This window comes from Ursus arctos, unplaced genomic scaffold, assembly GCF_023065955.2.
Source record: "Ursus arctos isolate Adak ecotype North America unplaced genomic scaffold, UrsArc2.0 scaffold_14, whole genome shotgun sequence".
Lineage (NCBI taxonomy): Eukaryota > Metazoa > Chordata > Mammalia > Carnivora > Ursidae > Ursus > Ursus arctos.
Window position 1 is genome coordinate 23026485 of NW_026622808.1, and position 26728 is coordinate 23053212.

A 26728-nucleotide genomic window follows, 5' to 3' on the forward strand; every position below is an offset into this window, starting at 1 on the left:
GTCCCACTGTCTTCTCTGAGATCATTCCACTAGCTATCCAAGCCCCAGTTATATTGGAATGCACTGGAGAGATCAGCAGAGCTCCTCCAGCTGACACACAGCCGACTCAAGACTCTTGAAGAAATCAACAGAGTATAACAACTCATGACCACACAATTCCACTTGATACTAAAGTCATTATAGCAATCCATTTGCTTTCAGGATGGCTTGCTATGCAGCAACATTCATGATCATTCTGTTAATCAAGTTTATTTTGGATAACTGTTAAAAAGTGACATTAGGGACATCTGGGTCGCTCAGTCAGTTGAACTTCCAACTTAGTGTCAGCTTAGGTCATGATCTCCAGCTCCTGGGATGAAGCCCGACTTTGGGCTCCATGCTCAGTTAGGCAGCTAGAAGTCTGCTCGAAATTCTCTCTCCTTCTCTTTCTGCCCCATCCCCCTTTCTTGGTCTTTCTCTCACTCTCTCTCCAATAAATAAATAAATAAATAAATAAATAAATAAATAAATAAATAAATCTGAAACAAAAAGAGTAACTCTAATGAGGATATTTTTCAGGTACCAAGAAGAGTTTGGAATGCCATGCATTTTTGTGGAGAATAAATAATGACCCAGAATCACGTAAGTAGGAAGGAATTCACTCTCTCTGTGTCCTGCAGAGACATCTTGATTTTAGCCCGAAGAGATTCATTTTTGGCATTGACTTCCAGGACTGGAAGAATATAAATTTGTTTCTGTTAAATCATCATTGTGGTACTTGGAGATAGCAGCAATAAGAAAGTGACAAAGACATGTCCCCAGTAAAATTTTCTTTGAAGAAACGAAATTTAAGCCTCTCAAATCATTCACTTAGCTTCTATGGGTCAGGGCATTGTGTGTTGAAACTGTATCTTAAGTACAAGAAAAATCTAGTCAGTTTGGAGATTTTCAGTCCTATTAGCTGGTACGGAGGAGTTTTCCTTGCATAAATTTCAATGTGGTTCTGTCTTTGAGGCCTCTGGGCACTTAGGTAGGAAAAGTGATCCGTTGTGAAAACTAAGGCCACCTGTTCTCTAGATTTTGTTTTTCTAAATTTCTACACTCCTAGCATATGTGAAAACAAACATTCATACTTTTCATTTATTTACCCATTAAGTTTCTCTAAAGCTTTCTTTCTTTTTGTTTTTTGTTTTTTTGTAATTCATGTATGCACATGCATTTCATTCTCCCAGGACAGTAGAAAAATGCCATACAAAACGAACTCACTTTTTTTTCTTTCTTGACATGTGCACGGTCCACCAACGCTCTCTCTCCCTCCAGCTACCTGATGAGTGAGTAAGGACCACAAGGAAAAGGAACTCCATGTTACGCTACCTTTTCTTTCCTGTCTTTGTCATAATTTTCAGCCTCAGTAAATGCAGGGATGTATCTCTAATGAAAAAGGGTAAGATGCGGTTCCTTGGTATCGTTTTTATTTCTCACAACACCATTTAAAGCTTTCTTTCAACACAATAGAGTGTTTATAACGAGTTATAATGAGGGTTAGGAGCCTTGTGCACGTACATCCTTGCGTGTCAGTATGTTTTCTTGAAATAAAAATGTATGTGAATATACATACATTTACATACACCCACTCTTAGTCTTGAACATTCTTCATCCCCAACAAAGTATTTTCACACATTGCATCTTGCTTTAAAACATCCCTTGAAGTTATGTTTCTGATTCCACATTGCCTTCGGAAGAAAACGAAGGTTGGAGGGATTACCCCCTAATAATTGCACAATGAAGTAGTGAGAGCTTACAGTGCACCTCCTTGAATTCTGTGGAAATGGAATCATGCAGTACGTACCCATGATTTTTCTATGACTCTTTCAATTCCTAAAGTTGCACACTTTAAATATGTACAGTTTATCACATGTAATAATGCCCAACTAAATTAATTAGAATTAAAAATTCTAGTGGTGCATGACTCAGGGTCAGATCTTTAGCACAGGTAGCTGGGTCACACCTATCGGGGTGGGAGAGCTCTTGTCCAACTGTGAAAAGCATCGGTTCACGTGTGGGTGTTAAAATCGAGGAATTAGGGATGCCTGGGTGGCTCAGTTGGTTAGCGTATGCCTTCAGTTCAGATCTTGATCTCAGGGGCCTGGGACCCTGAGTTGGCCTCTCTGCTCAGTGGGGAGCCTACTTCTCCCTCTCCCTCTGACTTCTGCTCCCTGTGCTTGTGCTCAATCTCTCTTTGTCAAATAAATAAATAAATAAATAAATAAATAAATAAATAAAATCTTTAAAAAGAGAGGAATTAAACTAAGACAATTCACATTTGATAAACTCATTTATTTGGTAACTAGAAGATTTCCTACATATATGAAATGGGTAAAATGACATAAGTTGACTCAAGACAGAAGAGCACTGCAGCCACACACTTCATGGATGAGCCTTAGAATCACAACATAGAGATTCCCACCTGACTTCAGACTCTTGAGGAGCCCTGCAGAGATCAGAACAATTCCTGACCCTAGAACTTCCTTCAATAATAAAGACATTATAATAAGCCATTTTTAAAAACTTTATTTATTTACATAAGAGCAAGAGAGAGCAAGCTAGAGAGAGAGCATGAGTGGCAGGCGGGGAAGGGACAGAAGGAGAGGAGGAAGCAGACTCCCCACTGAGCAGGGAGCCTGCTGGGGGGCTTGATCCCAGGACCCCAGAATCATGATCTGAGCTGAAGGCAGACACTAAACCAACTGAGCCACCCCGTGGCCCCTATACTAAGCCATTTTATTTTAGGATGCTTTGTATGAAGCATTGCTAACTGATATAATAATCAAATCAGACAGAGGTCAAGGAAATTTGTAGTAATCTGAGTCTTTTATCCTAGGCATTTGTTCTGATACTTGAAACTAACTTTCAAGATTACCTTATTCTTCAAGTTTATCGCATGTGATTGTGTTATAAAAATGACTCCATTGAGGCCCCTTTGAGGTAACATGGAAAGGTTGGAAGGACATGCATGTGTGCACCAAACTTATGACTCTGATTCACATCCTGGACAGGAACCCAAGCTTCCTGGTGAGTCCTCCTGTGGTTATGAGGATCATATATAATGGGTGATACTGATGTTGTTCACTCACTGCCACTTTAGAAGTTATGACAAAATTTTGAATAGCAGGGGATAGCTCATTTGGAGAAATGGAAGGAATCACATTCATACGTAGCACAGGAATATTTCAATCGGAATCCAGAAAACAATTTAGTAAAACCCTAAACATGCCACCGGTCTTTCATCTTAATGAATACACTTTACAAATGGACTCTGATATACCATAATTCAATGAATAGATGAAGTGTCTGATGAAGAAACATTTTTTCACAGCAATAAATGTGCACTTTAATATATTTCTTATCATTCTTAAAGCCAAGTTCAATTCTAAGGCTACATTATGTCAACGTGTTTTTCCATATTTGCTTCTCTGTGTAGATTCCACTTGGAGACACGTATTTATTAGCATTTTCTTTGCCAGTGACTATGGTAGGCATGGCAGACACATCTGTGTAAGAGGACACAATCCTAATGTGCAGAAAAATCCCTTGATTAGCTATAACCACCGGTACATCAAAGTCTGCATTGCCGGGAAGAGCAGGGAAGGTAGTGAGATACACAGGATTCGTGTTCACAAGAGTGAAACACATGGTCTCAGATTTTTCTCTGTTATGAACTTACATAAACAGCTGTGGTGGCCAAGAGTAGATTTTCCACAGGAGTAGTGTTCAGTCAAACAAAAGAAAAAAATATTCACTGTGATATATTTTATTTGAGAAAATTATTCTTAGCAGATTTATATAGTCTTTTGGATAAGTGAGAACGTCTTAATATTTCACATCCTAGGTTAGAAATGGTATTGAGAGAGCACGATGATGACAAAGAGAAAATCTCTTGGGTATCACAAAACTGAATAAAGTATGTTATGTAAATTATTCAGACAGGTAAAAATATAAATTCTAGGAAAAAAATAAAAGAGGCATGTTCCACTTTCATAATCTGATCAAAGTATCCCAATATTCGGCTCAGGCTTTGGGTGCTGCCGTCATGGGCACTTCTTCAGCTCCAGGATGATTGTCCCTTTCAGAGCTGCCATCCCAGAGAATCTCATCAGAGCCCCCTTTATATCTCTGTTCCTCAGGCTGTAGATGAAGGGGTTCAGCATGGGGGTGACCACTGTGTACATCACCGAGGCCACTGTACTTGTGTGGGAGCTCTGGGGAGCAGCAGAGCTAAGGTACACTCCTAGGCTGGTACAATAGAATAAGGAGACAACCGAGAGGTGAGATGCACAGGTGGAAAATGCTTTATACTTGCCCTGAGCTGTTGAGATACCAAGTATGGAGGAAACTACCTTAGAGTAAGAGTAAAGGATCCCAATGAATGGACCAGCAGCCAGCAACATAGCTGCAAAATACATCATCATATTATTGAGAAACATGTCAGAACATGCAAGTTGTATCATTTGATTGAGTTCACAGAAAAAGTGGGTGATTTCCACCTCTGTACAGAAGGACAACCGCAACACCATGCAAGTATGTAATAAGGAATTAAAGACACTCAGAACCCAGCATACCAGGACAAGCAGTCCACAAAGCCAGGGGTTCATGATGACCATGTAGTGCAGGGGGTGACAGATGGCCACAAAGTGATCATAAGCCATCAGAGTCAGGAGGAACATGTCTAATCCTGTAAACAGCATGAAAAAGTACATCTGCGTTATGCAGCCTGCAAAGGTTATGACTTTGCTCCGAGTCTGGATGTTCAGCAGCATCTTGGGGATGGTGGTGGAGGTGAAACAGATGTGAGCAAAGGACAGGTTGGCCAAGAAGAAGTACATGGGTGTGTGGAGGTGGGAGTCTGAGCTGATGGCCAGGACGATGAGCAGGTTTCCAAACACAGTGATCAGGTACATGGAGAGGAAAGGCCCAAATAGGAAGGGCTGCAGTTCTGGGTCCTCTGAAAATCCCCAAAGGTGAAACTCTGAAATTCCTGTATTGTTTCCTGGGTCCATGTGGTGGAGGTGACTACTGGCACAGGGGAAAATAACATAACTAATTTTCACACATTGCTTACAATGACATTGGTAGTCATTGCTCTCTTTGTGGAAAAGCACAATTTATATTTTCCAGTCAAGAAACTAATTGCAATATTTTGTGAATGGATTTGGTCCCCTTTGAAAGGATTCTTAGTTCCTCACAACATCAGATGTTCCTGAAAAGGTCGGGTATTGTACAGTTTTTAGTAAGAAATTATTTCATGCATTTGAGGAATATATAGAGTGTTGACCATATTTTGGAAATTCTATCATAAAGCAGAGAGTTCTGAGAAGCAAAAATCCCTGCAATTCAATGATGGTGATAGGGTAAATACGTATATAAAAATTAAATGATCATGAGATGGTGACAGACGCTAAGAACAAAACAGAAGCAAGTTAAGGCAGATAATGAGTGAGGTGTTATGTTGGGTATTCAGTCAAAGTTGGCTAAGGTGGCATTTGAACAGAGACCTCATGGAAGAGAGTGTGGAAGAAGGGAGGTCTTCCTGGTAGAGGGACTGGTTGGTGCAAAGGCCCTAAGGAAGTGGTTCTGTCAGAAAATCAAGGGTTTAAAGGAAGCCACTATGTTGAGGGGAAAGGACAAGAGGGAGAGTGATGAGAGGTGGTGGCAGTGAATTTTGTAGAATGATGTGACCTCATAGCTGCTTAAAGTTCAAGACACAGGGAGTTCCTTGTCCACACTATGTACGTATTACACTTTATGATGGTTGCAATAGGGTCCTGTCTATTGAACATCCCTTCTTAATAATATCTGTTGATTGAGTTTGGATTGTTTATTATAAGGGTCACCTTGAAATAGAGGAGCCTGTGTATCACTGCTCTGAGGACTGCTCTCACTCATCAAGGTGCATGCACCCATGTACACACACACACACTGTCACACACACACACACACACACACACACACACTGTCTCACACACACACACACACACACACACACACACACACCACATCACACCATGTCCTCCTGGTGTGTGTTGCTTCTATGTCCTTCTCATCTCTCCCCGACCCTCTACAACACACTGTTTAGAATATGAATGCATACACATCATATTACCTTTTCCATAAGGAATGCAGAAATAGTACTCAGAAATTTCTATTCATAGCTTCCCAGAGACAAGTCCTCTCGGGGTTCCATTTTGCAATGGCCACTTTCTGACCTGTGTGTAAAGAAACATTAAAAAATTGTGTTCAGCATTTGGGGTCTTTCCTGGTTCCATACACATTTTAGATTATTTGTTCCATCTTTGTGAAAAATGCTTGCGGTATTTTGATTAGGATTACTTTGAATGTGTAGATTGCTTTGGGTAGCATAGACATTTTTAATAATATTTGTTCTTCCAATCCGTGAGCATGGAATGTTTTTCCATTTCTTTGTGTCTTCGTCAATTTCATTCGTAAATGTTCCACCATTTTCAGAGTACAGATCTTTCACCTCTTTGGTTAGTTTCTTCCTGGATATCTCATGGTTTTTGGTACAATTGTAAACAGCTAAGAAATACATAGAAAAATGGTTACATCACTCAACATCCGGAAGATACAAATCAAAACCACAGTGAGATACCACCTCACACATTCAGAATGGCTAAAATTAAGATCTCTGGAAACAATAGATGTTGACTCAGATGCAGAGAAAGGGGAACCCTCTCACACTGTTGGTGGAAATGCAAACTGGTGCAGCCACTCTGAAAACAGCATACAGGTTCCTCAAAAAGTTTAAATAGAGCTACCCTATGACCAGCAATTTCACTGCTTGCTATTTATTCAAAGGATATATAGTGATTCAAAGGGGCACATGCACCTCAATGTTTATAGCAGCAATGTCCACAGTAGCCAAGCTGTGGAATGCCATCCACAGATGAATGGACAAAGAAGATGTGGTATATATACATGGTGCAATATTACTCAGCCATTAAAGGATCAAATCTTGACATTTGCAATGATGTGGTTGTAGTTATCATGTTTTATGCAAAGCAAAATTAGTCAGAGAAAGACAAACACCATATGATTTCATTCATTTGTGGAATTTAAGAAATAAAACTGATGAACATAATGGAAAAGAAGGAAAAATAAAATAAAAACAGAGAGGGAGAAAAACCATAAGAGATGTTGGTTGTAGGACAGAAACTGAGGGTTGCTGGAGGGGAGGTCGGGGGGGGGATGGGGTAATCGGGTGATGGTCATTAAGGAGGGCACTTGATGGAATGAGCACTGGGTGTTATATGCAACGGATGAATCACTAAATTCTACCTCTGAATAGAGCAATACACTGTATGTTAATTAAATCAAATTTAAATAAAAAATTACGAAAATAACAGCAGCAAAAATATTCTGTTCAATAGACAGAGAGAGAGACAGACAGACAGAGGGAAGGAGAAATGAGATGGACATAAAAAGTAAAATGATCTAATAAGCTCAGTTGTCCTGAGAGACTGTGAGGAAGGAAAGTTTCCTTGGAACTAGTGGCATCCAGTCCTGGTTACATCCCATTTATACCCACCAAAAATAATAAAAGAGCAAAATTAAATTTGTCCACAACACAAGGTAGTGACATCTTTATGGTGTGAAACACCTTACAGAATGAACATCACAAGGGAAAAATGAGTAAAAAGAATAAACCAAAATTTCACAAAATTTGGGCATTTTTATCACCAGATAGCAGACAGCAGAAGACTTGCTTTTTCTGGGGCTATTCAAATATAAATTAGATTGCCAAGGACTCATGAATAAAATAATTTGAAAAAGTCTTTTAACATGGAGAGAAGCAGTGTCTGAAGTTTTAGTTTATCTCACATAAAGAGATGTGGGAGAAGTGTGCTTATGGAAGGTATAGGTGTTTCGTGGTCAAACATAACAAGAAGAATCCCTTCCAAGTGATGGCATTTCTATTTTAGAAAGATATCCAATAATAAAAAGCCAAAAGGAACAGTAAGGAATACAGAGACATGAACACTAGTTGTAATATATGTATAAAGGGTGATTTGTGAGTAATAAGTGTGCAGAAGGACATGCACTTTCAGTGTTTGGAAAACAAGTATGAACAAATGAAGAATATTAAGGTGACAGACCAATTCTAGCAAAACAAACAAACAAACCAAAAAAAGTAGAAAATCAGTGGAGGGAATATATTATGAGCAACTCCAACTTTATCACAAAAAGTTTATACACTCTCACACATTCTGCACAAATACATCTACACATACTTAAAAAAGCAAAATGGCAAGTAGCTAAATTGGTGAAATAAACAGCAATCATTTGCTTGAAAAACATAATAAAAAAAAAGGAATAAAACCACTCCAATCCCACTATGCAAACACCAAGGACTCCCACAGACCATTTTCAACAGAGAAATTGGGTGGCGAGCTAACCCAGACCATATTCAGGCTCACAGGTAATGAGGTAATTGTAAAAGAAGCTCGTTAGCTGACTCTTTTTCACATAATACGTGTAAAAAATTTCATTTGAATATTCGAGAGAGGAGGTATTGTGATATGTATGCTTCATAAACTGTTCTTTTTTTTTCATGTTCAATTGATGGTGTATTGCATATTTTCATTGAGATATAATTGAAATGAAATACTATGTTAGTTACAGATGTACAGCATGGTAATAGGATACTTGTGTATATTGCAAAATGATCAACATGATAAACTGTTCTTGCATAGATGGACCTGCAAGAATTCTTTCGTCTGGATTTTTCTGCTCTGTATGGAAATGTAGTCTAATATGTCCCAATTTAAACATGAAAAGACATGTACTCACTTCACTGTATATCCCTCCACAGCTAATACTTGACTTTTCTACTCTGGTTAATTGCAAACATCCTTGGTCTCATGTTCTACTTTTCCACTTCCCATCTCTAATAAGATTGGGCTTCTGTTATTATTATTTACTTGTTAACATTGAATCTTGCCTTTCTGAGTTCAATATTCACTTCTATTGTTAGCATAAGAAATTCATAAATGAGTCTATCAATAAATTTCCTTTTTTTATTTGGTCCAAGGGAATTTTTTTATAATAATTTTTTATTATATTTTGTTAGTCTCCATACAGCACATCCCTAGTTTTTGACGTAAAGTTCCATGATTCATGACTTGCATGTAATACCCAGTGCACCATGCAATATGTGCCCTCCTTACTACCCATGACCGGTCTATCCCATTCCCCCGCCCGCCTCCCCTCTGAAGCCCTCAGTTTGTTTCTCATAGTCCATAGTCTCTCATGTTTCATTCCCCCTTCTGATTACCCCCCCTTTCTTTATCCCTTTCTTCCCCTACCGATCATCCTAGTTCTTATGTTCCATAGATGAGAGGAATCATATGATAGTTGTCTTTCTCTGCTTGACTTATTTCACTTAGCATTATCTCCTCCAGTGCCGTCCATGTTGTAGCAAATGTTGAGAACTCGTTCTTTCTGATAGCTGAGTAATAGTCCATTGTATATATGGACCACAACTTCTTAATCCAGTCATCTGTTGAAGGGCATCTCGGCTCCTTCCACGATTTAGCTATTGTGGACATTGCTGCTATGAACATTGGGGTGCATATGGCCCTTCTCTTCACTACGTCTGTATCTTTGGGGTAAACACCCAGTAGTGCAATGGCTAGATCATAGGGTAGCTCAATTTTTAACTTTTTAAGGGACCTCCACACGGTTTTCCAGAGTGGCTGTACCAACTTGCATTCCCACCAACAATGTAGGAGGGATCCCCTTTCTCCACATCCTCTCCAACAATTGTTGTTTCTTGCCTTGTCTATTTTTGCCATTCTAACTGGCGGAAGGTGGTATCTCAGTGTGGTTTTGATTTGAATTTCCTTGATGGCTAATGATTTTGAACATTTTTTCATGTGTCTGTTAGCCATTTGTATGTCTTCATTGGAAAAGTGTCTGTTCATATCTTCTGCCCATTTTTTGATTTATTTGTTTCTCGTGTATTGTGTTTGAGAAGTTCTTTGTAGATCTTGGATACCAGTCCTTTATCTGTAGTGTCATTTGCAAATATATTCTCCCATTCCGTGGGCTGCCTCTTAGTTTTGATGACTGTTGTAAGTTTTAAATACTGATCTTATATGAATTGACAAGGCAGATCTCTCTGCCCTGCAATTTGTAACCTGAAAACATTATTACCAGATCCTGGATGGGTGTCATTTTTCTTTGTCTCTTATTCTTGAAATGATTTCCATTTTGGGGTCCTCCCTCAGATAACATCAGAGACATGGGAATGCTCTTGGCACTGTCTTAGGTGAGGTTGGGTGTATTCAGGGGGCATCACCATAACCGTGAATGAAGGTACCAGAATTTCGATGGGCCTTGAACCAATGTGTATATCATTCCCTTTGAGTATGGAGAAGTCCTGGCTCAGGGGCTCTGGGACTATTTCTTTGGGCATCCTTCACAGGGGAGGCCAAAGCTGATGGGGGAAGTGCTTCCTCTATGAAAGAATCCCTGTGCTTTTGGATTCACACATGTTTTAAGTGAATTTAATGAGGAACCAAAGGTTCACTTCCTTGTTGAAAACCATCAACTATTTTTTTTAGATTCCAGATAATGTTGATACTGCCTAGTTTGCCCCAGTATTTTCAATGCTTTTGTGAGTTGGAATTCCCTACATCATCATTTCCTCTGTCATTGACTATCTAACTATTTTGTGGCACTTGTTCCTTTTTTTTTCTTTTTCTTAAGATTTATTGATTTATTTGAGTCGGGGGAGGAGGGGCAGAGGGAGAGGAAGAGAGAATCTTAACCAGACTCTGCCCTGAGGGCACAGCCTGATCTGGGGCTTGATCCACCACCTGAAATCACAACCTGAGCCAAAACCAAGATTTGGATACTTAACTGATTGTGCCACCCAGGCACCCAGAGAACACTTTTTAAAGTACAAGTATGAATATGTATGTATACCAAGCTCTGAATCCTTTCCTTAAAAACAAAAAATGCCCAAATATAACATCAGCCTAAACTGTGGTGCTTATATTACTTTTAAAAATGATACTTAAAGAATTCTACTCAGGGATAAAAGAAAGAAGGCATAATGGCAGGTTTTCAAATGACATAGAACAGAGTGTCACAAAATGACCATGCAAAATAGTATAATATGGTCAGAAGAAATACAAATCATTGTGAAAATTATAGATATTTGTATTGAAAAACTAAATATAGGATTCATACACAGTGTTTGAAACAGTTAAGACAAATGGATGAAAATTATTGACTCCACACAGATGGCAGAAAAAGAGCTCCTATTGAGCTAATTATTAAGCTCCTATTATTTATTGAGCTCCTATTTTTCCTACATAGAAAGTAAGGAGGTTTGAGGGAAGATGTAGTGGAAAATAAAAGTGAGGAGATAAAAGTTGAAGGACTGAAAGGCACAGATGTTCTAGACCAGCACAACTCAGTCATGATCAAGCAGGGGAATCCACCATGATCTTGTCACAATGTGGATTGTGATTCAGCAAGTCTGAAAGTGGCCTGGGACTCTGCATTCAAAACAGCTCTGGGCAATGCTGCACCTTCTGGTCCAGGGACCACACTCTGAGTAGCCGGGCTATAAAGGGCACGACTGCTTTGGAACTAGGACTACATTTCCAAATGGCAGTGGCAGCAGAGGGAAGGATGGAGCATCTCCAATTCCCCAACTGAGGCGATTATAAAGGGGAAGTACTTTATTAATCCACTCACCTGAAATTAAAGGCAATCACATTTCTGTGCTGTCACTGTGATGGTCATTGAATGCTGATTTTTTTTCCTTTCCTGCTAGTTTTTTCATCCACATGGAATCAGGAAATCAAACACACGCCTCAGAATTTCTCCTCCTGGGGCTTTCAGCAAAGTTGGAGACTCAGTTCATGCTCTTCGGGCTGTTCCTGTGCATGTACTTGGTCACGTTCACTGGGAACATGCTCATCATCCTGGCCATCTGCTCAGACTCCCACCTCCACACCCCCATGTACTTCTTCCTCTCCAACCTGTCCTTTGTAGACATCTGCTTCACTTCCACCACTGTCCCCAAGATGCTGCTAAACATCCAGACTCAAAGCAAAGCCATAACATATGAAGGATGCCTCAGTCAGATTTTTTTTTCATTGTATTTGGATGCCTGGACAATTTACTCCTGACCATGATGGCCTATGACCGCTTTGTGGCCATCTGTCACCCCCTACACTACTCAGTCATCATGAACCCCCAGCTCTGTGCATTGCTGGCCCTGGGGTCCTGGTGCATCAGTGTTATGGGCTCCCTGCTTGAGACCTTAACTCTTTTGAGGCTGTCCTTCTGCACAAACATGGAAATCCCACACTTTTTTTGCGATCTTCCTGAAATCCTGAAGCTCGCCTGTTCTGACACCTTCATAAATAACGTAGTGGTGTATTCTGCAACTGGACTTCTGGCTGTGATTCCTCTCCATGTAATACTGTTGTCTTACTATCAAATTGTTTCCTCCATACTCAGTATTTCATCAGCTGCGGGCAAGAACAAAGCCTTTTCCACGTGTGGGTCTCACCTCTCGATGGTGTCCTTGTTCTATGGCACAGGCCTCGGGGTCTACCTCAGTTCTGCAGCAACTTCATCCACTAGGATGAGTCTGGTGGCCTCGGTGATGTACACCATTGTCACCTCCATGCTGAACCCCTTCATCTACAGCCTGAGGAACAGGGACATGAAGGGGGCCCTGAGCAGACTCCTCCACAGGGTGGTGCCTCTCAGTGTCAGGACCATCACAGGACTCTCCTGAGTATCTGGGCACACAATATGGAAGCCCAGAGATCCTGGCTTCCTCCATCCACTATTTTAATTTTTTCCCCAGGTGTACACATTTTAAAATGGTTCTCTCTTTGGGTCTTCCTTGTCTTCTCTATTTTTCTTCAGGTTATAATCAGGGTTCCCCCTTTCACTTTATAACCAGTCATTTTCACTTGATGTGACTACAACCTGATTTTCTCAGTAATCTTTGGTGATGGTTTGGATTTCTTGACAAAATAAGTCAAATCTCATGTAGTTAATATCTATACTCAGAGTGATAGGATGAGTGCTTATTTTGGAAATGTCCTGAAAATTCACTTACAAAGATGTTTTCTCAGATCATGTGAATAAAACCAACTCAACAATTTGACTCTCCCCCCCTTTTTTCCTGATCTGATTCAATTTCCATCCAGTCACCTCAACTTTACTAATTTTTTCTATTCATGCACAATATCCAGGCCTTGAATTTCAGAACTGTCTCCTACCTATCTTTGAAAGTGCAGTGCTTACTACAGTCCTCAGGATGGTGTTTATGCTCAGCGAATTTTTGTTGAGTGAAAAACAGATGAATGGTGGTTAAATATAGTCAGGACCAGAAAATAAAATGTATTGATCTAATGAAAGTTTTTGAGTTAGAAAACAAATTTGGTGTTTTTTGTTTGTTTGTTTGCTTTTAGTAGGTTTCATGGGCTGAACTCAGGACCTGGTGATCATCACCTGAGCTGAGATCAAGAGTCAGCCAGTTAACTGAGCCACCCAGGTGCCCTAAGAAATTTGGTTATTGATGTGGATCTTGATAACACAAAATAATAATAACACTCTGCCTGCACTGTTTAAGTGTTTGCACACATTATCTCATTTAAGTTTTCCAATAATACTTATATGATTAGTATCATTCCCCTATGTTATGGAGGGTGTGAAGCTTATGGAATCTAGCCGACTTACTCAAGGTCAAGGCTGTGGTGAAAAGGCTCACCCCTTCTGAGGTATGTGGAGGGCTGCCTGGTTCAGATGGTCTCTCAGGCATCATGTTATGTTACATCCAGTAAAATCTTATTATAATAACAGTTTAACCCCTAACACATAAATGCACGCTTCTAGAAATCAGCTATCCAGCTAAGAAATATTCTGTCCCTGGGGGCTGCAGGCTTAGAAATAAATCCAACCTTGTACTGAGATTTACTAAGATTTCCTTAATATTATAATTTCACTCCATTTGATTGTTATAAAGTTTAACACATTTTCGTGTTCGTATATTTATTCAAATGTACTCTTTGCATATTTTTGGTTTGTGTCCTTAGATCATTTCTCATCTTAAGTATTTTTATTCTAATTGGTTTAAAAGAACTTCTTACATGTCTATACTTTTTGCTTTGCAATATCCAATGTGTTCTAAATATTTTTCCTAGTTTTACACTTGTTTTTATATCTTTTTTATTGTTGGACCTTTAGGTTTTCACCCCCAGGAATCCATCAATGATGTTCTCAGTCTTCCATCTGGTTTATGATCAGTGAATTAATCTAATCTGTCTCCCACAAGTCAGCTGCTATTTTATATTTTTTCAACAAGTTTATTTTAGTCACGTTATTTTTCTGTAACTTCACTCACTTTATGCCAACAAATGGTTCATGTTAATATACACAACTAATGAATCATTGAACATTTCATCAAAAACTAATGATGTACTATATGTTGTCTAATTGAACATAATACAAAATGAAAAAATAAAATGCCAAAAAGAAAAGAAGATAGAAATTTAATGTTATTTTGCTTCTAGCTAATAAAAACTGTCCAAACATAATTTGTATCAAAAGCTTGCTTTCTTCATTGGTTTTAGTTTGTTTGTTTGCTTGTTTGTTTGTTTTTGAGTGATATATATATATAGAGAGAGAGAGGGAGTGTGCAAAAGGGGCAGAGGGCGAGACAGAATCTCCAGAAGGATCCATGCCCAGCAGGAAAACCCATGAAGGGCTTGATTTCACAACCTCAAGATCATGTCCTGAGCTGAAATCAAGAGTTGGATGCTTAACCAACTGAGCCACCCAGATGCCCCTAATTATTGGTTTCAATTCCACTTTTATTTATTTTTATTTATTTATTTTTTTAATAATAATTTTTATTATGGTATGTTAGTCCCCATACAGTACATCATTAGTTTTTTATGTAGTGTTCCATGATTCATTGTTTGTGTATAACACCCAGTGCTCCATGCAATATGTGCCCTCCTTAATACCCACTTTTATAATGTAACAGTTTTTTTATTTTATAGGATTTGTGTTTACTCATTCTCCTGTCTTAACACTAGTTTAGGCTTAAGCCAATTTCACAATTTTTAAAAATTGGTTTCAGAAGTAGAATTCAGTGATTCATCAGTTGCAAATAACTCCCAGGGCTCATACATCAAGTGCCCTCCTTAATGCCAATGACCCAATTATCCCTTCCCCCATCCACCTCCCCTCCAGCAACCCTCAGTTTGTTCCATATATTTAAGAGTCTCTTACTTCCTCTCAATTTTCATCTTATTTTATTTTTCCTTCCCTTTCCCCATATTCATCTCTTTTGTTAAATTTCACATATGAGTGAAATCATATGGTATTTGCTTTCTCTAACTAACTTATTTCACTTAGCATAATACCCTATAGTTCCATCAACATCATTGCAAATGGAAAGATTTCATTCTTGTTGATGGCTGTGTAATATCCCATTGTGTGTATATATATATGTGTGTATATATATATATATATATATATATATATATATATATATATATCACATCTTCTTTATCCATTTATCTGTCGAAGGACATCTGGGCTCTTTCCACAGTTTGGCTATTGTGGACATTGCTGTTATCTACGTTGGGGTACAAGTGCCCTTTCAGATTGCTTTGTTTGTGTCCTTTGGATAAATACTGAGTAGATGGGTCATAGGGTAGCTCTATTTTTAACTTTTTGAGGAACCTGCATACTGCTTTCCATAGTGGCTGCCCCAGTTTGCATTCCCACCAACAGCGTGAGAGGGTTCCCCTTTCTCTGCATCTGGGCCAACATCTGTTGTTTTTTGAGTTGTTAATTTTAGCCATCTGACCAGTGTAGGGAAGGATTTCGTTGTGGTTTTGATTTGTATTTCCCTGATGATGAGTGATGTTGAGCATTTTTTCATGTGTCTAATTGCCAATGTATATCTTCCTTGGAGAAATGTCTGTTCATGTCTTCTTCCCATCTCTTAACTGAATTTTTTTTTGGGGGGTGTTGAGTTTAATACATTTTTTGTAGATTTTGCATGGTACCCCTTTATCTGATAAGACATTTCAAACATATTCTCCCATTCTGTAGTTTGTCTTTTAGTTTTGTTGGCTCTTTCCTTTGCTGTGCAAAAGCCTTTTATTTTGATGAGGTCCCAATAGTTCATTTTTGGTTTTGTTTCTCTTGCCTTTGGAGAGAAGTATAGCAAGAAGTTGCTGTGGCTGAGGTCAAAGAGGTTGCTGCATGTGTTCTCCTCAAGGATTTTGATGAATTCCTGTCTCACATTTAAATCTTTCATCCATTTTGAGTCGATCATTGTGTACAGTGTAAGAGAATGATCCAGTCTCATTCTTCTGCATGTGGCTGTCCAATTTTCCCAACACCATTTGTTGAAGAAACGGTCTTTTTCCTTTGAATATTCCTTCCTGCTTTGCAAAGATTAGTTGACCATAGAATTGAGGGTCTACTTCTGGGTTTTCTATTCTGTTCCATTGATCCATGTGTCTCTTTTTATGCTAGTACCATACTGTCTTGATGATTGTAGTTATGTAATACAGATTGAAGTCTGGTATTGTGATGCTTCTGGCTTTGGTTTTCTTTTTCAGCATTCCCTTGGTGATTTGGGGTCTTTACTGGTTTCATACAAATTTTAGGATTATTTGTTCCAGCTCTGTGAAAGATGTGGATGGTATTTTCATATGGATTGCATTGAATGTATAGAATTGCTTTGGGTAGTATAGACATTTGAACAAAATTTGTACTTTCAATCCATGAGCATAGAATGTTTTTCCATTTCTTTCTATCATCCTCTATTTTTTGATAAGTTTTCAATAGTTTTCAAAGTACAGATTCTTTACCTCTTTGGTTAGGTTTATTCATAGGCATCTTATCCTTTTGGGCAATTTAATAGGATCAATTCCTTGATTTCTCTTTCTTCTGCCTCATTGTTAGTGTAGAGAAATGCAACTAACTTCTGTGTGTTGATTTTATTTCCTTTGATTTTGCTGAATTACTGTATCAATTGTATTAATTTTTCAGGGGGAGACTTTGGGTTTTCTACATAGTGTATCATGTTGTCTCCGAAAATAGAGTTTGACTCCTTTTTTTTTTTTTTTTTTTTTTTTTTTTTTGCCTGTTTGAATGCCTTTTATTTCTTTCTGTTGTCTGACTGCTGAGGTTAGGATTTCTAGTACTATGCTGAACAAGAGTGTTTAGAGTGGACATCTCTGTTGTGTTCCTGACCTTAGGGGAAAAGCTTTTAGTTTTTCCCTGTTGAGGGTAATAGCCACTGTGGGTTTGTCATATATGGATATTATGATATTGAGGTATGTCCCTCTATCCCTATACTTTGAAGAGTTTTAATCAGGAACAGATGTTGTATTTTGTCAAATTTTTTTTCCTGCATCAATTGAGAGGATCATATGGTTCTTGTCTTTTCTTTTATTAATGTGCTCTATCATATTGTTTGATTTGTGAATGTTGAACTACCCTTGCATCCCAGGAATAAATCCTACCCAGTTGTGATGGATAATCCTTGTAATATACTATTGTATCCTATTAGTTAGTGTCTTGGTTAGAATTTTTGCATCTATGTTCACAGATATTTGTCAGTTACTCTTCTTTTTGGTGGGGTCTTTGTCTATTTTTGAGATCAACATAATCCTGGCTTCATACAATGAGTTTGGAAATTTTCCTTCTATTCCATTTTTGAAGCAGTTTCATAAGAATAGTTACTATTTCTTCTTTAAATGTTTGGTTGAATTCCCCTGGCAGGCCATCTGGCCCTGGACTCTTGTTTGCTGGGAGATTTTGGATTACTGCTTCAGTTTCTTTGCTGCTCATGGGTCTGTTCATATGAACAAAACTAGGAGTTGGTTCATTGAAAGAATTAGTAAGTCAATAAACCCCTGGCCAGACTTTTCAAAAAGGGAAGAGAAAGAATCCAAAGAAATAAATAATGAGTGTAAGAGGAGACATCACAACCAACACTGAAGAAATACAAACAATTGTAAGAGAATATTATGAGCTATTACATGCCAACAAATTAGGCAATCTTGAAGAAATGGATGCATTCCTGCAAACATTTAAACTACAGAAACTGAAACAGGAAGAAACACAAACAATGGATCATGGAACACTACATCAAAAACTAATGAGGTACTGTATGGTGACTAACATAACATAAAAAAAGAAACACAATGCTTTGATAAACAGAAGTTTATTACACTTTTTAAAATCATGAACAGAGACTAGGTGGCCTTTCCTAGGGGCAGGACACTAATTTCATAAGTGTGGCCATATATTCAGATTAAAACATCAATATAGGGGTGATCACGTGCCTTGGGTTCCCGTTATTGTGCTAACCAGTGATCCCAGACTTAGTGTCTTAAAAGAGCATAAAGGTATTACTTTATCATTCTGGAGATCAGAAGTCCAAAATGGGTCTCCCTGGGATAAAAATCAACTTGTCTGCAGGACTACATTTCTTTCTAGAGACTCTAAGAGGTAACCCACTTTCTTGCCTTCTCCAACTTCTGGAGGCCACCCCCATCCCTTGCCACATGGTCCCACCCTCCATCTTCAATGCCAGCAGTGGCTGGCTGAGTCTTTCTCATGTCTCATCAATCAGACTGTTATTGCTGCCTCTTTTTCCATCCACAGATCTTTGTGATTCCACTGACTTTATCCAGGTAACCCCAGATAACCTCTATTTTAAGGTTGGGTGATTAGCAATCTTAATTCCTTTGATAGCTTTAATTCCCTTTCTCTTGTAACCTAATATTTTCACAGGTTATGAGGATTGGGATGAGGACATTTTGGAAGGCCATCATTCTGCCTAACATACCACATGACACAAATATGCCCAAATGTATGTGAGCTGAAATCTCTTAGTGGAGCATCTAGGAAAACATGTATTTTCCTAATGAAAAAAAAAATACATCATCAAAATGATGAAATAGGATTTTTCTGACATCTTTTCCCAAAGGGCACCTCTTTTGACATCTCATGGTTGAGAGTACTTTTGTGGAAGTACAAGGGTCCGATGAAGAAACTCAAGCCTAAAATCGGAGCAAAATACAGCCAGCATTGAACACACTGAAGAGAGTAAGAGGAACAATTACACTTTACCCATATACCGTTCATCCCAGCGCAGCACACACAGTGCCACAGAGATCTTCTTGTCCAGGGACTTCTCCTGTGGATGAATGTGAGTGTGTGAGTGAGCGCCTGATTTCCTCACCTGTGCAGGATGCTGCCAGTGACACACACTTCATTCCCAACTCACCCAGAAAACTGTCCCAGAGGCAGAGGAATCCTGGACTCACTTCCTGTCCTAGAGGAAGCCTTTTTTGGTATCATCCTGAGCTTAGGAAATGTGGAACTTAGATGGTCACAGAGGTCCCTGTGGATGGAACACCTGCTCTGTGCCAGGGAATTTCCTGTGAGCTCTAAAGTATTACTAAGTTCTCAGACAGAATCCTTACATGGAATTTGTCCAGTTTATAGATAAGGGAACAAAGGCTTAGAAGGTTCATTTCCTGTCATGAGGGAAAAGTGACACCTATAAACTTGTTTGGCTGCCTAAGGTCAGATCAGAGGAGGGTGAGGGGATTCTGAGAGAAGAAGATCACATCTGACTCTGACACTGGACCACAGCCTTAACGTACAAAAGTGTCTACAGACCAAGACAGACAACATCAATGACTGGGATCAAGTTACAGATGCAGACTCTCTGGGCCACCCTAGACATGCCATAGTAGTAGTAGCACTTCCCAAGCTACGAAGTCAAAAATTTCTCCAGATATTTTCAGGTGTCCTCTGGAGGCAAAATCATCCCTGGTTGAGAACCACTGTCCTATCTTGTTGCATTCCAGTCAAAGCACATCAACTCATAATGACCCAGTTCATAATTCTGGGTTGATCACTCAACCCTTCCAAGTCACATTTCTACAGATGTAGAATGAGGCTTATCATTTTATGGTCCTCATAGAATGGCTTTTGCAAAAATAAATGAGACAAACCATATAAGATTCTGAGATCAGCCCATGGTGCATTAAAAGGTCTAAATAGATCTCTTATTTTCTTTAAAGATTTATTTATTTATTTATTTATTTATTTATTTATTTATTTATTCACTTGACAGAGATAGAGACAGCCAGCGAGAGAGGGAACATAAGCAGGGGGAGTGGGAGAGGAAGAAGCAGGCTCATAGCGGAGGAGCCTGGTGTGGGGCTCGATCCCATAATGCCGGGATCACACCCTGAGCTGAAGGCAGACGCCTAATGACTGCGCTACCCAGGCGCCCCTAAATAGATCTCTTATAACACCAAATGTTTTAAAAGTGAAGGGCTAAATGTCAACTTTAAACCTGTATTAGAAACACTAAACTCCTATTGATTTCTCAGAAGAATTATGAATCCAAGGATTATTGTACCCATGGTTTTATAGCAAAGGAACACACTTTTGCTTGTTGAAGAAGGAAGAGCAATTTTCTAGAGCTATCAGGAGTTGTGTGCCCACCATAAGTCAATGTTTTGGAGACCCAAGGGACATGGTCAAGACAGGTTCCTCAGTCTTCAATTTGGAAAATAACTTTCACTCAGGGCTGTGGAAGTTTCAGTGTTAGAGCTCTGGAAGCCAGGCAAGTTCAGAGAGGAGTAATAAACATTGGATGCACCTAAATTCTAACCTGGTCTCTTGGGAACAGAGAATCTACAGGAAAAAACTCCATTCTGCCCAGATAAGTTCCCATGGGGAGATGTGCTCAGGGGTTGGAGTAATAATGGGAGTGTTTAATGAGCAGGGTTAGGGAACAGAAACAGCAAACATAAGGAGCTGTAAATATCTCATCTGCTACAGCCACTGGGCATGTTCAACCTTGACCTGGAGAAGACATGGTTTTTGCATTTGGGTTCCAAAGTCTGGCTGGGGGACTCATGATTCAGTCCTTCCTGCTGTCCTGTTTGGAAACAGAGCTTCAGTCTCCATCATCACCAATCCGAGGGGGAATTCAGACATCCTCATTGAGAACTTCCTCTCAGAGACCCCATCCTGGTGAGTCTCAGAGCTCAGCAGGTATTTCAGGAAAGGTTCAGAGAGAATGAGAGCAGAAAGATTTTACTTGAGGTCACCTGACCGCCTATCCAGCCTAGCCTGGAGCCAAGTGATCATTATGTTTGTTGGTGTGGTGAACTCATTAATTTAGTGTGAATTTATTTCATATATTAAAAAAAGAAATGTCTATGAACTTGGCAATAAGGATTACTGTAGATAATTAAGTGGTGGGAATAGAATGAGACTAAAGTAGGAATGGGGGGCATTCTCTTTAGGAAAATGTGTACAGTTCCATGGGGATTTGCAGTAAAGGGGATTATGAAAATAGACTGACTACTAGGTATGAAGGTGGGTGCAGAGCCATGAGGGCATTTAAAAAATATTTTTAAGATGGGGTACATTGGAGCATATTCTGTATTTGTTAGAAAGATCCAAACCTGGATTTTTAACTATAGGAAAGACTGAGGGTTATTGGATTGCAGACCTCCCTCTTCAATAAACCCTCTGGGTCAAACTGTCTCTGCTTCTGAGTGCACCCAACTCTATAGACTCCCACAGTTCATGCCCACTGCAATCCCCTGGGGCCCATGAGCATCACTCTACTCTGTGTCTTTGTGACTGAGTGGTTGTGGGCTTGCACCTACATCTTGTTCTGTTGTTCCCAGGTCACTGCTGGGTGCTACCCTACTGTCCTTTGCAGGGCCACCACTGCCCTGATAGCTGTTGCCCAATCATTGGCCCAGTTGTTTCATCCCTCCCAGGGGGATGGTAAATGGCCCACACATTTTAGTCCTTTTCAGGGTGCTCAGGCAAAGAGTGGTCTCCCTACCAGCCTGACTCCTGGTTTATGGTGACCAGAGCTGAGAGTACCTTGTGGGCTTGCTGACCATAACCAGTGTCCTGGCTCCATTGCTTGGGTGCTGTATGGTTTCAGGCATCTCTTCTTTCTGTGTCTCCTGGGATCCTGAGACCACAATGACCCACCTAGAATTCTGCTCTTTTCATCCCCTGAGCCCCTTTCAGAAAGCCATGTCTTTCACTGGAGTAGATTTATAAGGGTTCAGATTTTGCCCTCTGATCTTATGTCACTTTCCAGTAGCCAGCTTATGGAGGCTTCCTCACCCTCCATTTATCTTCTGATATCTCCCTGCAGATTCAGGTCTCCACACCTCCTACCTTGTAAAAAGAAGTCATTTTCTGCTCATAGCATTCCAGATATATTTTCTTAAATCTCAGGCTGAATTTGTGGGTATTCAGAATGGTTTGATAGATATCCACCTAAATTCAAGGTACCAGATGAAATGAGGTCCCCTACTCTTCCTCCATCTTGCCTCCCTCCTTCGTGGTTTATCAATCTTATTAATTCTTTCAAAGAATCAGTCTTCTAGTTTCATTGGTCTGTTCTACTGCTCTTCTGGTTTCTATTTCATTGATTTCTGCTCTTATCTTTATTATTTCTCTTCTCCTGCTTGGTTTAGGCTTTATTTGCTGTTTCCCCCTCTCCAGCTCCTTTAGGTGTACAGTTAGCTTGTGTATTGGAGATTTTTCTAATTTTTTGAGATAGACATGTATTGTAATGTACTTCCCTCTCAGGGCCAGCTTTGCTGTATCCCAAAGGTTTTAAACAGTTGTGTTTTCATTCTCATTAGTTTCTATGAATTTTTTAAAATCTTTCTTTAATTTCCTGGTTGACACATTCATTCTTTTTTTATTATGTTCATTTAGCCAACATATAGTACATCATTAGTTTTTGTTGTAGTGTCCAATGATTCATTAGTTGCATGTGACACCCACTGCTCATGACAACATGTGCCTCCTTAATACCCATTTATTCTTTAGTAGGATGCTCTTTAACCTCCAAGTGTTTGAGTTCCTTCCAAATTTCCTCTTCTCAGAGGGGAGGAGGGTGGGGGATTGGGATAGGCTGGTGATGGGTAATTAAGGAGGGCACATATTGCATGGTGCACTGGGTGTTATACACAAATAATGAAACATGGGACATTGCATCAAAAACTGGGGATGTACTGTATGGTGACTAATATAAAAAAAATAAAAATTATAAAAACAAAAGAAAACAAAAACAAATTTCCTCTTGTGATTGAGTTCCAGTTTCAAAGCATTGTGGTCTGACACTATGCTGGGAATAATCTCAATATTTTGGTATCAGTTGAGACCTGATTTGTGACCCAGTATGTGATCTAATTTGGAGAAATTTCCATGTGCACTCAAGAAGAATGAGTAGTCTGTTGACTTAGGATGGAATGTTCTGTATATATCTGTGAAGTCCATTTTGCCCTGTGTGTCATTCAAAGCCCCATTTCTTTGTTGATGTTCTGCTTAGATGATCTGTCCATTACTGTGAGTAGGGTTTTGAAGTCCCCTACTATTAATGTATTATTTGCTGTGTGTTTCTTTACTTTGGTTATTAATTGCTTTATATAATTGGCTGCTCCCACATTGGGGGCACAAATATCTACAATTGTTAGATCTTCTTGTTGAATAGACCCTTTAAGTATGATATAGTGTCTCTCTACATCTCTTACTACAGTCTTTGATTTAAAATCTGATTTGTCTGATATGAGATTCTCTCAACTTTACCCTCTGCCCCTCCTGTTCATTCTCACTTGCTCTCTCTTTCTCTAAAAATAAATAAATCTTGTTTAAAAAAGAGATCAAAACCCAAATTGGAGGAATTTCAGAGAAAAGATGCCATCAAGAATCATGAGAGAAGGGGAAGAATCATCTATTACTCAGCCATATGAGGACTAGGGTGGTCAAATACATAGGAATAAATATGGAATAAAAACCAGATGAAGGGCCTGATGTGGATACTGTAATTTAGTGAACGGGGTAGTAAACCTATAGTCAGTTAGTGGTCCCTTAATCTGGAGGAACCCTAGCACCCACAGGGTCTTCCCGCTGTCTCTTCAACCTGGCTTTTCCAATAGGCTATTTGTTCATATTGCTTTTCCCTCATCAGCAGGTAGTGACCTTCTGTTAAATCTTTTCTTGCATTTGGGCGCCTGGGTGGATCAGTTGGTTAAGCATCTGCCTTACACTCAGGTCATGATCCCAGAGTCCTGGGATCAAGTCCTGCATTGGGCTCCCTCCTCAGTGGGGAGTCTTCTCCCTCTCCCTCTCCCTCTGTGATCTCTCTCTCTAACGAATAAACAAAATCTTAAAAAAAAAAAAAACTATTATTGCATTCAGTGCCATGGATAAGAAACTTTTGACTATACCCCAGAGGAAAACATACCTTTTACATTTGATCAAGCATGTGTACACAGGCAAACACAGAAATAAGCACTTGCTCATGGACCCTCTAGTACGCATACAGCTCAAGGAGGAAAAGCACAAAATGGTTGGTATGCCCCCGACTGTATACAATGCACTCTGATATTTTCTATTGTGGCTTATTTATTCTCTCCCTCTCTCTCTCTTTTTTTTCACTGATTTGAATTTTTCTTTAAATAGGATTTTTTTAATAATAATTTTTTATGATTTTATGTTAGTTACCATACAGTATATTCTTAGTTTTTGATGTAGTGTTCCATGATTCATTATTTTATTCTTACAAACCAGTCAGACCCACAAATGGTCCTAATCTCAGAATATGGAAAACATTCCTCTCTCACATCCTCCATTCTTGTGCTAGTAGCTCCCTGCTTCTGTTCTCTTTCTTATCACTGGCAACTTCTGTGAGCAGATTCTCTCCTTCCTTCATGCAATATGTATTTATTCCTACTGTTCCCATCCAAACTATTTCTGGGGCTAAAGGACAGGAGAATGTATAAATACCCAGGGCACTCTCAGTCTACCAGGGACCACACGCAAATTTTAAAATTTAATTAAAAAAAACAAGTCTTTTCTCAGTGTCTTTGCACTGGTTGTTCCCTCTGATGGGCACACACTTCCCTGGATAACTTTGTGTCTCCTGCTATCTCCTCCTGGAGGCCTCTGTATAAATGTGTGCTGGCCTACCTAAGCAACCAGTAAAAAAATAACACCTCATCCACTCTCCTTTTTACCAGCTTTTTCTTCAGAGCACCTATCACCTTGTGATATTCTCTCTGATCTTTTATCTGCTTATCTTCTCCATTAGTGAACTATGCAGACACTTGTTTCCTGACACCTATACTCTGCCTGGAGGTCAGTCAGTATTCAAGTTTATTCCTCAAATGTGTGACAAAATTTCTCATTAAAAGTATAGAATACACGAGTACTTGGGCAAAAGGCCAAGTGTGGGATGCCCATTCTCATTCAGAGCTGGCATGAGGAGTATGGAGAGGGGACAAGTTCCATACAAAAACGAGGGATATTGACTTTGTGATTGCAAAACAGAGATTGTAGAGCTTCAATGATATTTGTAATGTTCATTATTGAGAAAATAAGTCATGTTATTTTTTGTTTCTTGCTAGTCACCTCCACCACATGGAACCAGGAAATGATACACAAATTTCAGAGTTTCACCTCCTGGGATTATCAGAGGACCCAGAACTGCAGCCCCTCACATTTGGGGTTTTCCTCTCCATGTACCTGATCGCTGTGGTTGCAAACCTGCTCATCATCCTGGCCGTCAGCTCAGACTCCCACCTCCACACCCCCATGTACTTCTTCCTGGCCAAGCTGTCCTTTGTAGACATCTGTTTCACCTCCACCACCATCCCCAAGATTCTGTGGAACATCCAGACTCAGAGCAAAGTCATAACCTATGATGGCTGCATCACTCAGATATTCTTTTTCTTACTATTTGCTGGATTAGATGACTTTCTTCTGGCTGTGATGGCCTATGACCGCTTTGTGGCTATCTGTCACCCCCTGCACTACATGGTCATCATGAATCCAACCTACTGTGTCCTGTTGGTTCTGGTGTCCTGGGGGATGAGTACCCTGAATTCTTTATTACAAAGCTTAATGGTGTTGCAGCTGTCCTTCTGTAGAGAGGTGCAAATCTCCCACTTTTTCTGTGAAATCAATCAGGTGGTCCAACTTGCCTGTTCAGATGCCTTTCTTAATGACATGTTGATGCATTTTGCAGCTGTCCTGCTGGCTGGTTTTCCCCTAGCTGGCATCATTTACTCTTACTCTAAGATTGTTTCCTCCATACTTAGAATTTCATCAGATCAGGGCAAGTATAAAGCATTTTCCACCTGTGCATCTCACCTCTCAGTTGTCTCCTTATTTTATTGTACGGCCCTAGGAGTGTACCTTAGCTCTGCTGCTCCCCAGAGCTCTCACGCAAGTGCTGTGGCCTCGGTGATGTACACGGTGGTCACGCCCATGCTGAACCCCTTCATCTACAGCCTGAGGAACAGAGACATAAAGGAGGCTCTGAAAATAATCTTTTGGGTTCCAGTGGTCTGAGGGCCAATCATTGTGGGCAGGAAGAAGTGCCTGCAATTGTTGGGGTCACAGCCTCAGAGCCAGGAACTGCTATTTTTAGATCAGGTTGTGGAAGTAGCACCTGCTCCTTCTATTTATTTTTCTGAGAGAGCATGAGTGGGGAGAGAATCCTCAAGCAGACTTCCTGCTGAGTGTGTAGCCTGAGGTGTGACTTGATTCCAGAGCCCTGAGATCCTGACCAGATCTGAAATCAAGAGTCTGA

At 39.6% G+C, this 26728-nt stretch overlaps 2 protein-coding genes and 1 pseudogene across 2 annotated transcripts; 2 read left to right on the plus strand and 1 right to left on the minus strand.

Annotated features, from left to right (window-relative positions):
* Nucleotides 1-4067: 4067 nt before the first annotated feature.
* On the minus strand, nucleotides 4068-4841 carry LOC113249414 (olfactory receptor-like protein OLF4; the record flags this gene model as incomplete). The annotated part of the gene is made up of 1 exon (XM_026490926.3): nucleotides 4068-4841. A coding segment is annotated over one exon (774 nt), but the record flags the coding sequence as incomplete, so codon positions are not given.
* Nucleotides 4842-11855: 7014 nt separating this feature from the next.
* LOC113250010 (olfactory receptor 7C1-like) lies at nucleotides 11856-14333 on the plus strand (annotated as a pseudogene).
* Nucleotides 14334-25554: 11221 nt separating this feature from the next.
* On the plus strand, nucleotides 25555-26487 carry LOC125283810 (olfactory receptor-like protein OLF4). The gene has a single exon (XM_048227238.1). The coding sequence runs from the start codon at nucleotides 25555-25557 to the stop codon at nucleotides 26485-26487; it is 933 nt and encodes a 310-aa protein (XP_048083195.1).
* Nucleotides 26488-26728: the final 241 nt, after the last annotated feature.